This window comes from Abrus precatorius, unplaced genomic scaffold (assembly GCF_003935025.1).
Source record: "Abrus precatorius isolate BTA unplaced genomic scaffold, Abrus_2018 Scaffold5, whole genome shotgun sequence".
NCBI classification, from domain to species: domain Eukaryota; kingdom Viridiplantae; phylum Streptophyta; class Magnoliopsida; order Fabales; family Fabaceae; genus Abrus; species Abrus precatorius.
In genome coordinates, this window is record NW_020874395.1 from 21358664 (window position 1) to 21376921 (window position 18258).

General features: G+C 30.3%; 2 protein-coding genes across 2 annotated transcripts; both read right to left on the reverse strand.

The window, feature by feature from the left end:
* Positions 1-2104: 2104 nt before the first annotated feature.
* On the reverse strand, positions 2105-2903 carry LOC113866908. The gene is made up of 2 exons (XM_027501707.1): positions 2583-2903; positions 2105-2500 (listed from the first exon to the last, which is right to left on the reverse strand). Exons 1-2 carry the CDS (start codon positions 2901-2903, stop codon positions 2105-2107), a joined length of 717 nt encoding a protein of 238 aa, XP_027357508.1.
* A 9850-nt stretch (positions 2904-12753) lies between these two features.
* LOC113867105 (cytochrome P450 81E8-like) lies at positions 12754-17392 on the reverse strand. Its single transcript, XM_027502119.1, has 2 exons — positions 16102-17392; positions 12754-13614 (listed from the first exon to the last, which is right to left on the reverse strand). Exons 1-2 carry the CDS (start codon positions 16987-16989, stop codon positions 13006-13008), a joined length of 1497 nt encoding a protein of 498 aa, XP_027357920.1. The 5' UTR covers positions 16990-17392; the 3' UTR covers positions 12754-13005.
* Between the last annotated feature and the right edge of the window lie 866 nt (positions 17393-18258).

The window sequence follows — 18258 nt, forward strand, 5'->3', positions numbered from 1 at the left end:
TTTCGTCACTCTGGGATGGAGATTTAAGCTACCCTTATGTCCTTCCTCTAAAATCTTCCTCCTCAACTCAGCTCCTTTAGGGATACAGATACGGTCTTGGTATCAAAGAATACCATCAGCACCTTGATAGAAACCAACTGTGCGATTTGTGCCTAAAAGAAATACAATTCAGCATAATCTAGGATCCTATAATTGTTTATTCTTAATCTCTTGTAGGAATTCACTAGTCACCATAATCCTACTACAACTTATCTTTCCATGTGATATATATCCATTGATAGACGATTGCTGAGTCGCTATCAAAACCAATAAGTTTTCTAAAGATTTGTAGTATAAAGTCAAACCTAGGTCTATTCACAAAGACACATTCTCAATCAAATTCAATTTTAGGTTTTGTTTTAAAAAATATGCAAATAAATAAGGTTTTTGGGGTTTTGAAAATTACAAATTAATTAAATTAGATTACGAATAGAATTAAAGTAAGTAAAAAAGAATTAAGAAACATCAACCACATAATACCAATTGTATGTAACTCTGACTAACACAGTATCTAAAGATTTAAATCCATGTTTGAACAATCACTCAATTCAATTATTAATTCAATCGAATAATCTAATTAAATAGAGTTAGGAATTAAATCAAATAATTATTTAACTTAATTCGCATTAATTATCAAATTAGAGCATCAATCGAGTCCTAATTTGAAATCTAACAATAGAAAAGTCAATCACGACCGCAATAAACAATTCTAAGATTAAAGAGAAAAAAAGAACAAACTCAAAGCAATTAGCGCAAAACTCAAGTCAGAATTACAATGTTTGGATTCTGTGGATTGAACAAGAGGTTTAGCCTTCCATTGAAACGCTTAACCCACGCAAGAATGAGAAAAGAATGAGAGAGTTCAAGAGAAAGTAAAAACAAGGATTCTTATTTCGACCAAGTCTCAAAAGCTCAAAGTGTCTAATCACTTCCCCCTTAATTCAAAATCTTATTAGTCTATTTATAGGTTCTGATTAGGGTAAATTAAGTGGCCAAAATACAGGCCTCAATAATATCTAAAAGCCCAAATACAATTTAAATAACAAGGGTCCAAATGCAATCTCGCAACAATATTCAGCAAATCTGCCTCAACTTCAAATATCATAAAAAATTGAAAACAACTCCAAATCCAACTATCCATATAATTCACACATACACATAAAAATCAAGAGGACTTTTCTAGGTTATAAAAGATCATAGTGAAGGTGAAAAAATTACAAAGGTAATCAAGCTAAGAACAAAGAGGATATACAATTAATGGGGAATGAATCCAAAGAATGTAAGCATGAAAGTAAATCTTCTCAACAAAGATATAATAAAATATAGTCCAAAAACAATCATCTTTTACTTTTGCTAGCCATCCAATGCTCTTTTTCCTTTGTATTGCTTACTTTTTCTTTTTCTTTTTTTCTTTATTTCTCCTCTCTCCTTTTTTTTTTTTAAGTAGCTGATTTTTCTTTTCTCTTGCATTTCTAAAGTAATCTCCCCTAAACTTATTTCTATGATCATTCCCAAGAAAATTTCAAAGTTCTTTTATCCCTTAAGGTTGGGCCATTTTATTGTTTTACAGCTTTGTCTTGAAATGAGCTAAGATCACAAGAAATAGGACAATTAGGCTCAAGGGGGCTTAAACAATGGAAATAATGCAAGGTTAGCTTTTTGGTTAGTAGTTTACAAGAAAGAAATGATATCTCTATCATGTTAAGGCAACCATGAGTGCAATCACACAATGAAGGAAAGTAAAATCACATAATATTGTCATCTATATGCCTCAAAATCTCATAAGGTATGTATTCTATCACAAATAATCAAACACACAAGATATCAAAGTCCACCTATCAAACCGAAGAATGATTCAATCAATCGATCAAAGCCATGAAATAGTCACTTAATTAGACTAAGTACACACCAAAAACATAGTACTCCCCCCCACTTGAAATTAACATTGTCCTCAATGGAAAACACAATAAGCATAAGGACAATTCAAACAATCCAATAAGTGAGAGAGCGATAAGAAAACTCCCTATAAATCGGGGTAGGTGGCCAATTCAAAAGTAGCTTCCTCTTATTCATGTTCCCCCAAGTCCTCATGAAAAACCTTGAGCCAATGCCCATTAACCTTGAAGCTCCTTTGCGATCCCATATCTTGAAGTTCAACAACACCATAAGGAAAAACATTAATAACAAGAAAGGGTCCATCCCACCTAGATCTCAACTTACCAATGTGGAACTTTTTATGCCCTATTAACTTATCATAAAAAGCCTTGGTGCACTCTTTGTAGATATTAGAGTTCTCATATGCTTCTCTACAAATCTCTTCCAACTCTTGTAATTGAAGCTTCCTATGTGAGCCAACTGCCCCTACATCCAAATTACATTGTTTGATCGTCAAGAATGCCTTATGCTCCACTTCTACTGGTAAATGACATGCCTTTCCAAAAATAACCCGATAAGGAGCTTTCTATGGATGTTTTGTAGGAAGTTTTGTAAGTCCACAGAGCTTTCTCCAAGCATAGACTCTAATCCTTTCTGTTGGGTTGGACAGTCTTCTCCAGAATTTGCTTTATTTTCTGATTGGAGAACTCCGCTTGTTTGTTAGTCTGAGGATGGTATGGTGTGGAAACTTTATGCATACTCCCAAACTTTCGAAGTAAGGCAGCCATTGTGTGATTGCAAAAGTGTGATCCCTGCTCACCAATTAATGCTCTGGGAAATCCAAACCTGTAAAAAATATGTGACTTCATAAAATCTATAACAACACGAGCATCATCAGTACGATTGGCCTTTGCCTCCACCCACTTGGAGACATAGTCCACTGCTAACAAAATATAGGTATAGCCAAATGAAACAGGAAAGAGACCCATAAAATCTTTGCCCCATACATCAAACACCTCACAGAAAAGGAGAGGTAGTTAGGGTATCTCATTCCAGCACGAGATGTTCCCAGTCCTTTGGTGTCGCTCATATGTCTTACAGAAGTTGTGTGCATCCCAAAACATGGTAGGCCAATATAGTCCAGAATCTAAAATCTTTCAGGCTATACGTTGAGGTCCAAAGTGTCCAACACAAGCCAAGGAATAACAAATTCTAAGCATAGACTGGAACTCAAGTTCAGGCACATATTGTTTGATAATCTTGTCATTGCACATCTTCCATAAGTATGGATCATCCTAAATGTAGTATTTGGAATCACTCTTCAGCTTGGCAACTTGAGCTTTCGAAAAGTATGTAGGAATCTCCTTGGCAGCCAAATAATTCACCAAGTCTGCATACCAAGGATCATGTCCTCAAATGTGGTAAAGCTACTTATCTGGAAATGTGTCTCTAATAGAGAGATCCTCCAGTGGCTGTTGAATTCTGCTCAAATGGTCTGCCACTAAGTTTTCTGCACCACTTCTATCTCTGATTTCAATGTCAAACTCCTGCAGAAGAAGCATCCAGCAAATTAGTCTCGGTTTAGAATCTGACTTCTTAAACAAGTACCTCAGAGCTGCATGATCAGAGAAAATAATTACTTTAAAGCCAAGTAAATATGAACGAAATTTATCTAAAGCAAAAACAATGGCTAAAAGTTCTTTTTCTGTAGTGGTGTAGTTTGTTTATGCTTTATCCAATGTCCGAGAAGCATAGGCTATGACATAGGGTTGCTTCTCCACTTTTTGACCAAAGACAGCACCAACTGCAAAGTTCAAAGCATCACATATAAGCTCAAACGGAATCTCCTAACTCGGAGGCTGAATGATAGGAGTAGAAGTGAGGCGCCTCTTCAGCTTATCAAAAGCATCCTTGCAAGTCTAATCAAAGATGAAATCAGCATCTTTCTATAAAAAGGTAGATAATGGGGACGCGTTTCTGCTGAAATCCTTGATAAGCGCCTACAAAAACATGTATGACCAAGAAAAGAACACATTTCTTTCACAGAAGTGGGGCAAGGTAAGGAAACAATTACATTAATCTTGGCTCTATCAGTCTCAATACCCCTACTTGACACTACATGCCCTAGTACAGTCCCTTTAGTCACCATAAAATGACATTTCTCATAATTTAAAATCAAATTGAATTGTATGCACCTATCTAAGACCCATAAACAATAAAGTCAGCCATGAATACTTCGAGTAAGGTCTCTAGGAAGTCCACAAAAATGCTCATTATAGACCTTTGAAAAGTGTCAGGTGCATTACATAGTCCAAATGGCATTCGTCTGTAAGCAAAGGTACCAAAAGGACAAGTAAAGGTAGTCTTATGCTGATCCTCTGGGCTATGTGTATTTGAAAGTAACCAGAAAATCCATCTAGAAAGCAGTAATGAGATTTCCTTGCTATCTGTTTCAAGACCTGATCGATAAAAGATAAAGGAAAGTGATCCTTGCGAGTGGCTTGATTCAGCTTCCTATAATCAATACAGACTCGCCTTACCTGGCAATCACATAACTTTTACATTAACATTCCAATATATAAATAATTTATACATTTTAAGCATACACAACACAATGCAAATGGAATAATGAATACATGTAACTACACCGATCTGACAAGTGGAATGAATTGGAATGGATTTAGTCTAGAAGTGTTTTACTAAGCACAATCTTATGAATGGGAAAAAAAATAACTCTGAAAATGACTTTAAGTGTCGAATAAGGATTGGATCTAGTGTGAATAGTTACAGAGATACACTAGGGGTATAGAGTCCAAAGACGATGAGAAATCTGGGAGAAACATAGGTTGGTGAGCGATATTCGCATATGTATACACACTCTTTTTGAGAGCGAATGCATTACTTGGCTTCACACTCGTTTCCTGACTAGACTCCTGACTATGTCGTTGCTAAGGAGACTGACTATTGTATACGTTGTATCCGTGTACATAGGCTAACCGGCGACTATTTACCTAGCTGAATAAGACCTCAAGAAATGCTAGAGGCATCGATATCTGTGATTACAGTGCACTGGGAGTGCGTATTGAAAAAAGAGAATGGATAATGTATAAAATTATTGTGTTATGCATATGTGAATGTGTCTGCAATATGAAATTGTGTGAAAAGTGTATATTTTCTTTATATTAAAAGATATGATTTTGTAATATGATGATTTGTAAATGATAAAATAGACGCTCATCCTTACTAATATGTTCAGGAAAACAGGATGACGAAGCCTTAGGAAAGAGAGGCTAATTGATAGTTCACTACATAATAGGCTTAACTATGTATTTAATGAATATCAAAGATTATGTTATTTTAGGTTTACTGTTCTTGTTGAAGATGTACCCAGAACCTTTTTTATATTGGAGATGGATTTCTTTTATAGTATCCCTTTTGAATTTCTTAGGAGTAGAATACATCAGACTCTATGTATATATCTATATTGGTACTGTTAGAACTCTAATAGCCCTTTGAATTTCTTAAGAGTAGAATACATCAGACTCTATATATATATATCTATAGTGGTACTGTTAGAACTCTAATAGCTCTCACCTATCTATTTACATATCACGCCAATGAGTATCTTGAAAGATCATCCTGATGGACTTTTAAGCGTGTTACTGGCACAAAGGTCACAACTGATTCAAACGATTATTACCTTGGATCATACGATGACCTTATTTTTTAAGATCTAGCAGAGATAGAGAGCTGGCATGGAATCGATTAGTATCAGGTTCTCAGTGTTGAGATATATTTTGGAGACTGCTCTAGGACTTGAATTTGTTTATGTAATGTAAAAATTTTTGTTATGTAAATATTATTTTAAGTCTCATATATTTTGACAAACAGTTTGTAAATGTTAATATTTAATATATATAATGTATATTCAAATTTACTATTAGGAAGAATTAATTCTGGTTTATTGTGGCTTTTAAATGTATTGTTCTTTCATTAATAGTGCGATGTTTGTAAATTGTGTATAAACAAACTCATTAAAGAAAGACTTTAATTAATTTGTAATAATAAAGTTTAGCATACACAATAAATGGTATTTTATCTTGATTTATTTAAAATGAAAATATACATTTTTTATATTCAAAATTTTAGGATATTACAATTTGGTATCAGAGCAGTTCATCCAAACCAGATTGGGGTATGGGACTAGTTTATCGATAGGTGTGTTATGTGTTATTGTTTAAGGATTGTTTGTTAATACAACTTAGTGGTTGAAAAAAAAATTGTTTGATTTGTGTGAGATGTTTGAAATGTTTGTATGGTTTGAGCTAGATGTGAAATGTATGAAATAGAAATTAATGAATGTATTTGATTTTTCTTAGAATTAAGGTTTATGAAATAAAGATTCTGGCCTGCATGACACAAGTCTTGGAAACCTTGGTGCATATCCAAGATATGGAGCCAGCAGAATATCGTTGACTGTTATTGTTCACAAAACACAACCCTCTAAAGTTCGAAGGAAAATTTGATCTAGAGGGAGCTCAGAGGTGGATAGCAGATACAAAGAAAATCTTTAATGCGATGGGATGTCGCCAAGAGCACAAGGTGGTGTATGCAACTTATATGTTGGGGGGGAGAAGTAGAGGATTGGTGGAGGTTTGCCACTCAAACTCTACCACAAGAAGAAGGATATATTCAATGGGAAACATTCAAGGCATGTTTCTTGGAAAACTATTTCCCAAAGGACTTAAAGAAACAAAAGGCCCGAGAATTCCTTGAGCTTAAGCAAGGAATTATGTCTGTGGGAGACTATGCTGCAAAATTTCATGAGCTTATGAAGTACCGGCCTTATTTCTAACATGAGGATGGAGATAAAGATCTCTGCGCCCAGTTTAAGAATAAACTGAGACCTGAGATATGGGCAGTGGTCAGTGTGTTCCAGCTGACTGATCTGCCAACATTGGTCAGCAAATGCTGAATATTTGAGGTCAATTTCAAAGGTAAGACTGTAGATAGCCGAATTGGAGGACTGGTAAAATAGGACCGAAGGCCTCTAAGGTATATTTTGATAAATAGTTTTTAAATTATTATACTCACATCATGTATATACAAGTTTAGTTTCCATATCTTGTAAATATCTTGCATATATTATAATATCTAAATTTACAATTTACTTTATCTAATATCATCAAACTAACAAACTTGGTAAATAATTTTATTCATGAGAGCATATTTAATTTACTTGTATTTGTATTGCCTGTCATATATGAAAATTTGTACTTTATCCTGACTTTGTATAATGAAATGCATATTTTTAAAAATTAAAAATTTGGGGTGCTACAAAATGCGTTATGTCATGATTAACAAAAAAGTTCATCCACGAGAATTCAATGAGGGAGATATGGTGCTCAAAAAGATTTTGCCAACACACAAAGATTATCGCGACAAGTGGTCTCTAAATTATGAAGGACCTACATGGTGAAAAGGGCTTTCTTAGGAGGAGCTTTAATCCTTACAAGCATGGATGGAGAAGATCTTCCAAACCCCATCAATTTTGATGCTATAAAGAAATAATATGCTTAAAAAAATAATAAAAACAAGAAGAAAAAAGAAAAGAAAAGAAAATAGCTCACTAAGTTGAAAACCTGAAAGGGCAACCTAAGCAAAAGTTAGAGTGACCTGGTGAGTTGAAAACTCAAAAAACTAACTCAGGCAAAAATTAAGGTCAAATAAATTATACACTAAACTAAAAACTCAAAAGGGCAGTTCAGAAGAAAGGTGCACTAGACTTTAGTTGCAAGAAAATGGTTCAAAATGGGGCAATATGATGGACTAGAACACTAAACTAGGGTAGTTTTGAGAGGTTAAAGTTGAATCGAACAGGAGATAAGTTCAAAATATCATATTGGGGCAATTATATTTGGTAGTTTTGTTAATGGATGATCAATTTACATGAGAGACTAGCACTGTTCATCGGGAAGACATCACTTAATTGGCATAATAGTTCACTATTTTTGTAGTCGTTCTAATCTTTTGTTTGATGTATTTGTTTTATCTGTTATTCATGTCGCAAGTCTTCTTTGTAAGTTCACCATTTCTTTATTATTGTGATCTTGTTTTCCTAAAAAAATATTTGTCTTTGACTTTTGTCACCTCCCATTTAGTTTATACACCACTTCATTTACTTAAACTCTTCAACAGCATTAACCAATGATTCTATTGTCGTTTCAGTAATTATATACTAAAAGGAAGCATGTAAATTGTAAAAAGGGTAATAAGAAAATATAATTACAATAATAGGCTCTAAAAATTCACATGATAAGTTTGATGAATTTCCTAATAAGTTTAGCGTGACAGAAGAAGTTGACTCCTTATGGCAACTCAAAAATAAATAGTAACCCATTTTGATTGATGTCTCACCCAACTCCAATTTCATGAAAGAATTGATCTAGATCGAATAGCTTACTCATTCATGAACCTTGAGGTGCATGTTCTAATAAGGTTGGAAAATTAGAATCCAAAAAAAAAAAATAGTTTATTTTGATTTAATAGGTCTCATCACAACATTTGATTTCATTCTAAGTGTGAACAACCATTCAGTTTGTGTAATCACATCATTATATTAGCATGTATTTGTTTTTATTTATTCTTACCATTTGAAGTTTAGTTTAAATTCATTATCCGCCTTACAACCTTTATGTTCAATCCAAGCCCAGAATCCAACTGGGTACTTTACCTTTCAATTGGTGCTTCAGAAACTATTTGATATCTTTACTTTTTTGTCTTACTCTTAAGGTCCAGAGGCTGACTAACCTTTTATTTTCTATTCAGTTCAAGACCTAATTGACACATTTTACTTTTTTGTCGGAGTCTAGAATCTGACTGACACATTTCACTTTTTTGTCAAAATCAAGAACCTGACTATCACATTTTACCTTTCTGTCTAAATCTAGAACCTAACTAGCACATTTTATCTTTTGTCTTTATGTTTAAGTCCAAACTTGCCCGACAGTTTTGCTTTATTGTCAAAGGTACAGAAACTAATTTACCTCACTCTTCTTTCAAAGTTCAGAATCTAACTAGCATCTTTACTTTTTTTGACAAAGTCTAGTACATCTCTTGCAACTTTTATTTTTAGCCTAAGCCCAGTATCTGCATGACAACCTTTGTTTTTAGTCAAAATTCAATGTCGATTCACAATTTTGTTTAACACAAATTGCCATAAATTAGGGCTTCCTCTAACAGCTGAGTGTTCACTATATTTGTCTTTGCATTCCTTGTGCACCTTGTTCATTTTAGACAAAAATTAATTTACTTCTTTAATCAGTTCTAATCAACTCTAACTTCAAAATGTTTTTAATTAATATGAACTGAGTAAAAAAGGAGTAATTGTGAATACCAATTTTTTGCTCTCAAATATTTTTTTTAATAAAAGTATATATTAAAAAAGATAAATAATAGGGTTGTTTTAACAGAAAAATTGAAAAAATTGAAAAATTAATTTGATTCCAGAAAGGGAAATCTTGCATTATGCAGGATTTTGTAAAATTAAAAGAGAAAAACTTAGGAATTTGGCGTTTTATAAAAACCCTAAAATTACAAAATGAAAACCAATATAAAGATGAAAAGAGAGATCTAGTGGTGGATGGCAACTAGTTTTCATAAGAGGAGCAACAAAAAATTTTAGATGGCAGCAACAAAATTTTCTTTAAAAAAAAAAAAAGAGAAGCGAAATCTTTAAGGAGATAACTTTGAAGATCAATAGCAAAAGAAAGAAAAATACAAAAAAAGCAAGAATCAAAGAATAGAAAAGAAAACATAATAACAAAGAAAATAAGTAAATATTTCTTTCAATTTTTATCATTCAAAAACCTTTACAAAATTTTAATCTTGATATATCTCATTTATTTTTATGTTTCTTATTATGTATGAAATGCTCACCTGATGACATTTAACATAAAAAAAAGAAAAGAAATAAACCTACTAAACTGAGTGAATGAAGAATCTTCTATTTTTTTTTTGTACCTCTTTCTTTTCTCACAACGTCTTTATTCTCGTTGTAAAGCTCAACACTTAAAAATTAATACACTATTCCTTTGTTTTCTTTCTTTCTTTCTCTTTTCTCTATCTTTCTCTTATTATCTCCAATATTTGAAAAGTATAGTTCAGCCTCCTCGATAATATATAAATGTTAGCCAAATCTATGTGCCTCACGTTTATAAAGTTAAAATCGTACTAAAGATTTCAGCTTTATTTTTGTACCTTTTATCAAATTAATCTAATATATTGTCTACCATCATTACATTGTCTCCTATTGTATAGGAATTGAATAGCAAAGTTCAAATTCATGAATATTTAACAAAGAAAAAAAGGGGCCATCTAATGCTTATCTTGTTTGACGGCACAATTTCAATAAGGTCCTTTAGGTGATTTTTTTTTTTTTTTGGACCAAGCCAAATTTTAAGAGTTTTGATAAATAAAAATTAGTAGACTGATAAATGACTCTAATTAAACTCAATAAAAATAACAAAGAGAATTAAAATTGATTAAACTCATTCTTTTATCATTTTATATTTGAGTTATTTTTTTATTATTTTATTTCTAAAATTTATCTCATTTTAACATTAATAATAAATTCTTCTTAATTTTTTATGATATTACATTATTTATGTCTTAATTTTTATGATAGTTATTTATTCTTTAGGATTGTTATCTTTTATTTCTTTTTATTTTATATTTCTAAATTATGTGATTTAATTTTATATTTATAATTATCTCCTCTTATGATATGAATAATAAATTCTTTTTTATATAAGTAATAAATAAATAATAATATAATTGCATGAATTTATAATACTAACGTGTAACTTCTCTATCGTCATGTATAGTAAATTAATAAAGTCCATGTGTACATAACAAGACTTTATGCAACATTAATTTATCATATGTTGACTTTAATTAATTAGATAATTGTCTTAATAATCAATCAAGATGTGTTTCACTTTTAATTACTAACTTATTAATCAATCAATTTAAATTGAAGTGTTTTAATGTAACAATTTATAATGTTAATATGTAGCGATTCAACCTTTATGCGTTATAAATTGTCAAAACCTATATAAACCAAAGTTACCTTAGGTTTTATATACCATCAATATATTAAAATAATTATATCTTATTTCTAAAATTAATCAATTATATATTTTTTTATTTAATTAAAATCTATTATCTAGAATATTTGCATCATATTAATGCAGCGATTTATAGAGTTATTGTGTAATATCTCTACTTTTATGCTTTAAATCGTTAAGACTTTTGTTTATCAACATTACCTCGAGTCCTGTGCAATATAAATTTATCAAATAAAGTTTTAATCTTTTTATTAAATAATTATCTTCCTTAATCAATTTAAATACATTTGTTCATTAAATAGAATTAATTTCATATTGTAAATCTACTTGTCATATTTCTAACTTTGGTAAATTAAATAACTAATTATTTAATTTTATTTCTTCATTTTATTATACAATTTTTATAACATTGATGTGTAATTTACATTACCTTCAGTTGTTCAATAAATTATAAAAGATTTATCTATAATTTACGCTATCTTAAAAATTTTCTTTCAACATGAATTATAATATAAATTTAAATATTTTATTTACAAATAAAAATTTTCTTTTAACGATTTACAATATAGTTGTGCAATCTCTCTTCGTTTTCTATATTATTTATCGTAGCATGCATGTATAACCGTATTATTATGTATCATAAATATTATAATCTTATCAAAATAATTTTAATTTCAAAATGAACTTTCTTTTACTAAATTTAATTTTAATCAACCAACTTCATAATTTTTATAATAGAACTACATATTGTTTTTTGAACTCATTTTTAAGATGCATGTATAATGACTTTTGAATTCATTTTTTATTTTTAAGATTATTTTTTAAAGGTTTTTTAAGGTTTTCTTAAATAAATTTTAGTGATAATTCCTTTAATTTTTTGAAAAATATTTTTTATTCTTAAAGATATTTTCTTAACGCGTTTTCACTTTACTGTTCAATCACTTGGTTGCAGTAATTACATATAGAAAGAATCGAATACATGTTACAATTACATATTGTTTCTACAAAATCAATAACCACATTTTCAATTGACTTGCGCGTTAGTTGGTTTTCAAAGTGTAATTACTAATTCTTAAACCTAAAATAATCCTTAAGTCAAATTTCAAAATATGCAAAGATTATGGGTTGAACCGACATGGTAAGAATGCAAAAGATGATAAAATAAACTTTTAGCACACCTAAATTTGTAAAAAAAATAAAAATAAATGAGGAGTCCTCTTTCTTAAAACAAAATTTTAAAAGTTAAACAAACAAAATGTATGAAAATAAAAATAAAAATGTATTAATTAAATTACATATGCATACATCAAAGGAAGTAAAAGATATATTTTTCTAATTAGTATACATATGACTTTGTTTATCAATTTTAAGTTGCAATAAATTTGTTAAAAATGCTTCAATGCAAAACTTCAAATTTGATAAAATTAAGTCATTATTTATGTAGGATCGCAACGATGTTGTTAAAAGAATTTTAAAAAAAAATTAAAGGTTTAAGAAGCAAAATTTTAGCTTTCAATAATTTTTTTTATTACTTCTCAACGAATATATTTGCACATATATATATTTCTCAACGAAACCCAAATTTTACATTAATATTTTTCTAAACTATATTTGATTGCACCTTCACATACAGTCTAATAATTTTTTATGGGTAGTTAGGTAGATTATTACAATGCTTTCTGGTTATAATTTAAATTGAATTAAAAATTCAACAAAAAATAAGATATGTATTAACATTTTTTCATTCCAAAACATGAAAGATTATAATTAATTGGAAAAAAAAAACAAAAGGATTCTAAGCAAGAAAAATGCTCAAGCACTTTTAATTTCAAACCTAATTTTGTACATAGACCCTATTTTTTATTTAATGCAAATATCATCCATTTTATTTTACATATATATATGCTACCGTAACTTCTTAAGGAACATTACATCATGCATATGCTTTCAACAATACTAGAAATTAGAAAATATCCTTAATTGCTGGTGATTGGCTCACTTTGCACATAGCTTCTAAGGAATTTCGCCTTGACACAGTGAGTCCTTTTCCTTCAATCATGACAATTTCTTCATCACTAGTTCGTTTCCACTCAAAACATTGAATCAATAAGGCTAAGGTTAAGCCCACTGTGCGTTGAGCCAAGTTTGCTCCAGGGCAAGCTCTCCTCCCTAACCCAAATTGAAGTAATTTGTTTGCTTCACCTTCTTTCTCAAACCTCTCAGGCTTAAAGAGTGTAGGGTCACTCCATAAACTGGGATCTCTATGAATGGCCCAAGCATTCACCAACAAAATTGTGTTCTTTGGGATCTTATATCCTCCTATGGTGCAATCTTCTGAAGACAAATGAGGTACCAACATTGGAGCAGCAGGGTGCAATCGAAATGTCTCATTTATAATGCTTTGAAGGTAAGGGAGATTTGGAATGTCAGGCTCATCTACTAGGCGATCTTGGCCTATATGAGTGTCTATTTCTTGTTTAGCTTTTTGCAATATTTCAGGATGATTTAGTAAATTAGACATTGCCCATTCTAAAGTTACAGCTGATGTGTCTGTCCCTGCAAGAAGCATAACCTGTAAAATCCAAGAAAGGAAATTAATATCAATTCAATGAATATGAAAAAAAAAATCATTTTTTAAATGTTAAAAATGTTATCCATTTTAAAATTATTCTATTTGGTTAATATTTTGTATTTATCATATATAATTTCTCTTGTACTTCAATATTATTTTACTTTCATTTTAATCATCTTTTATTATTGATGTCATATTCTACTTGATATAAAATTTATCTAACTAAAATTCTACAATATACTTACAATTAGTTTTTTTATTATCTAAATACATGTAAACTAGTTGTTTAAAATTGATTATTACATTTTGACGTAATTGGTAATCCATACCTTAACCTTCTGTATATGAATTTTCTAAACAACATAGATCATAACCTCAATGGAAAGGAGTTGCAAATGCATGTTTCATACTCCCAATTAGTTAATTGTGTATTTTTATTTTTCCTTTTGAATAAATAAGTAAAACAGAAAACGTTTTTGAATCCTAAACGATAAGCACTCTTAAAAAATAATAATATATACATATGCCTAAAACATGATGTGGCATGGTAGACTAAACTATTTCTAAAGCATGACATCTTAAAAGGTTATCACTAAGAAAAGTTCTCTATTTATTCTACATCCGTTTTTCTCCATATTTTTGACATAAACTAATAATTTCTGATAGAAGATAAAGGCAATGTTTGAAAAGGTTTTACCTTATTTTTCTTTACCATAACTATCTATGACTATGACATGGACAAGTAAGGGTTTGTTCTTTTCACTGACATTTCTAAAAGTTGTTTTTCTCTTGGATGACTTTTCTTTTTCTTTTTCAATAAGTTAAGGGTTAAAATGGTGAGGTAGTCTAGGTTTAGTTCCATCCTTTTAATGGGCCATTTATTTTGACAATAACATTTAAAATTAGCTGCTTTAATTATTTTCTTTGAAAATTAAATTGAGGTTTTAAATGAGTACCAAAAATTAAAGATAGAAAAATAAAATATAATACATAAAAAATCACTACTTAATTTTTGAATTTTATTAATAAGTTTATCCAAATTATATAATTTATGTTTTTAACTCTAAAGGGAAGGATTTCCATCCTCTTGGATGACTTGTAGCTTCTTCCCCTCTGATTTATAGAAGTGGTTTCTGAAACTCACAAAGTGGTAATGCAATTGTTATAATTTTATAACATGAAAAACAACAAAATTTTCTTTCAAATGAATTTAAAAATTTTCCACGAAGAAATGTATAATAAACAACATACCGAGGTTGACGGTTTCAATGTTATAGGTTTAGGCTTTGCAAGGAAATTGGTTTCTGAAGATAAAGTACAGAAGGAGAAGACTTATTCGAATGCTACACTTGTTTAAAAGTTTTTAAATTACATGAAAAAATTATAAAAAATCTTTAAAACTCTTATAAAGCAATATTTTTAAGTTTTTTTAGTTTTTAAAATTTTCTATTAATCCTCCTTTCTCCTAATTTTTCTTTTCTTTTAACCTTCAAACTATTTTCACACAATCTCTAATTTACATCATGAACTTCAAAAATTAATAGGTTCCATGTGTCTTTTTCTTTATTCCCTTCCAGTTTTTGTTTTGGTCAATTTTCCCCTTCCAGATCAGTTTTTGTCAGTTTGCATGAGAGATCAACCTCACAACAGGTCATTAATTATTGGAAGAAAGTTTTGCATTCGACCACAGTTTCGACCAATAGTAGTCTATCTCATAAGATTGTTGACTGTGTAGAATGATGATCCCGTAATAACTGCTCCAGTACTAGGGACTAGGGTCTCTTCTATCCTCATCCACAATTGCCATTATTGACCCATCAACGTAACTCCCACACTTATCCTCTTTTATATTATTTTGTTTGGAAAATATTTTGGGTATATACACTTGAATAGCGAAAAAAAATCATATAAAGACTGATAAAATACATTAACAGATAAAAAAAAAGTTAAATCAATGCATAATAATAATGCTAAAATAACTATCAATCAAATTTAAATGTTTTAAATAGTGATTAAAAATATTAAAATAAAAGATATAATAACAACAATAATAATAGTATCACATATATTTTCTTTATTAGTTCAACTACCAGACCGATAATAATAAAGTATTTATCAATCTGAATTGAATTTGTTTTTATCCATACATCGTAAATTTATCCTAATCAGAGCATGTGGCTACTAACTCACTATAAAGTCCAACCACAATACCCATGCCGACATTTACTGAGTACACTTTTTTTTTTAATTTTCTTTTTTAAAAAAGCAATAACTTAGTTTTATTAACTTCTTAAAATTTTTAATAAACCAAACGATTATTTTAAAAAATATACACCGAACATGCACTCACAGTAAGAAAAAAGAAAAAAAAGTAATAATTTCTTGGCACCTTGTTTTAAAATGTCAAATAAGCGTTAAAAAAAGATAAAATGTGGGACAGATAATGTTAGAGGGAAACGAAAACGCAGAGATAGCAATAATAATTACCAGAGCGAGCCCTTTGATGATGCGATCCGTATAGTACTGAGGTTGTAGTTGTTGTTGAGCTAGGAGATGATCTATCATAGTATTGGCACGTTGCTTCCTATTATGATGCTCGTCAATGAGTCCTTGTAAGAACGCATCAGTTCTCCTACTGATCCTTTTCAACCTCTTCTCCAAATTATCAAAATCGAACCATCTTAGAAAAGCCAAAAAATCACCTGGGTTATTGGCCCCTCCCAAAGTCACCAACTCCTTAATAATCTCTCTAAATTGTCTCGCTTCCTCAACATCACTCACATCACAGTCCTCACCGTAATACCTTTTCCCCGAAACCATCCTCATTATAGTGTTAAACGTCATCTCCGAAAACTTTGATTTAAGTTCCACCTTGGAAAACTCTTCATGAGAGTCTTGGGTTAGCTTTTGCATAAGCCTCATTATTTCGTCCCTTCGTATTTCCAAGAAAGAGTTGAGGCGGTGAGATGAGAGAACCTCGAGTGAAACGATGCGTCGTAGATTGCGCCAGTGGTCTCCGTAGGGGGAAACTGCGATGGTAGTGTTGTTGTAGCCGATGTACTTGCCAGTGAGAAAGTGAGGTCGGTTTGCCAAAACGATGTCGTTTTTGGTGAAGCATTCTTGAGCTAAGGATGAGGATGAAACGACAACGACAAGGCGGGAACCGAACCAAAGAGAAAAGATTTTGCCGTATTTTTGGGATATGGCATGGAACGTGCGGTGGATTGGTTGTTTGAGTTGGTGGAGGTTTCCGATTATTGGGAAAAAGGGAGGTCCTGGAGGAAGGTTTCTGAACGTTCTTAATTGGAATAAGAGCTTGAGAGAGATGAGTAAAACGAGAGATAAAAAGGAGAAGGAAAAGAAGGACATGGACATGTTGAATTGAAGCTTTTGGGGGATTGGGTTCTGTTACTGTCTTGCTAAGCTAGTTAGAGAGTGCTGGCGAAGGCTATTTGTTTGGTCGATTTGAAGCCCCACTTGCACATGAGTTTATAAAGGCGCATGACAAGTACACAAATTCAAATAGTTCAATCGAAATTTGGCTCGGGTTGCGTTTGTGCTTACGTAATGAGTCACAGTTCGACCAACGGATCCTGGCATCACCGCTTACGAGCGATGGCAGATGGCAGGGGTGACAGATTTTTCACTACTGCTTAAAATATGTAATCTTTTTATTTGATATTTTATATTATCCCCTTTTTAATAAACTTTTTATTAATATTTTGTTAATATATTTATGTAATTTAAATTTTGAAAAATTGAATTCTTTAAATAATATTTAATTTTTGTATGGATTAGGTAAACATTTTTAAAGATTAATTTAGATTACCATCATTGAATTGACTAAGAACTAAGTCGATATAGGATTCAATTTTTGGAAAAGTAACTGAGTGTTAGGAGGAGAAAATTTTGACAGGAGAATTAAAATGTTTATACTGTCTTCAAAATTATTTAACAATTTTTTTCAGATTAAATTAAATTGAACATTGTTTATTAATTAAATTGAGTAACATTTTTATGTATTGAATTCAATTCTCACTTGTATTTGATATTTGAAAGGTAATCCATAAATTTAATATAAATTTGTTTATCATAACTACATTCTATACAGATAATAAAATTTTATCTATAACAAATTAAATAAAAAATTTGATACAGAGATAACCTGATGTGAATTAACAAGTGAGTAATTTTTTTACTTTTCAAATTAATTCTAAATCAAAATAAAATCGTACTTATCAGCCTTACATGTATCAGAAAAGCAATTATTTGTGAAGTTGAATAATACTGATAATACATCTTTATAATACACTTTTTAATATTAGTTAAATTTTATTAAATATTACAAAAATTATGTAAGATTTAACTTTTTTTATGTTTACAGTAATGTTTCTATTTTAGTTAATAATAAAAAATTTATTAGAGAAAGTGAGTTGCTAATTTGCTAGCATTTCTCGTGAAGTTTATTTGATAGTTTATTAGTTAATTAGGAAGTACAAAAATTGCTAACACAGTATTGTTTAGATTAGAAGTGAAATAGGAAAACAAGAAATAAAAAAGAATGAAATAAGAAGAATGTAAATAAAATTAAAATATAAATGATATACTATTTGAATGAATAGAAATAAAAAAGAAAAAGTGAAA

What these genes read in the sequence shown, in the direction of transcription:
- LOC113866908 (XM_027501707.1), bottom strand. Translation starts at nt 2,903, where the DNA reads ATGGGTCTCTTTCCTGTTTCATTTGGCTATACCTATATTTTGTTAGCA. An exon ending in AGCAAATTCTGGAGAAGACT is followed by an intron (nt 2,501 to 2,582) that starts GTCCAACCCAAC and finishes AAACATCCATAG; the next exon opens with AAAGCTCCTTATCGGGTTAT.
- LOC113867105 (XM_027502119.1), bottom strand. Translation starts at nt 16,989, where the DNA reads ATGTCCATGTCCTTCTTTTCCTTCTCCTTTTTATCTCTCGTTTTACTC. An exon ending in TCATCAAAGGGCTCGCTCTG is followed by an intron (nt 13,615 to 16,101) that starts GTAATTATTATT and finishes TGGATTTTACAG; the next exon opens with GTTATGCTTCTTGCAGGGAC.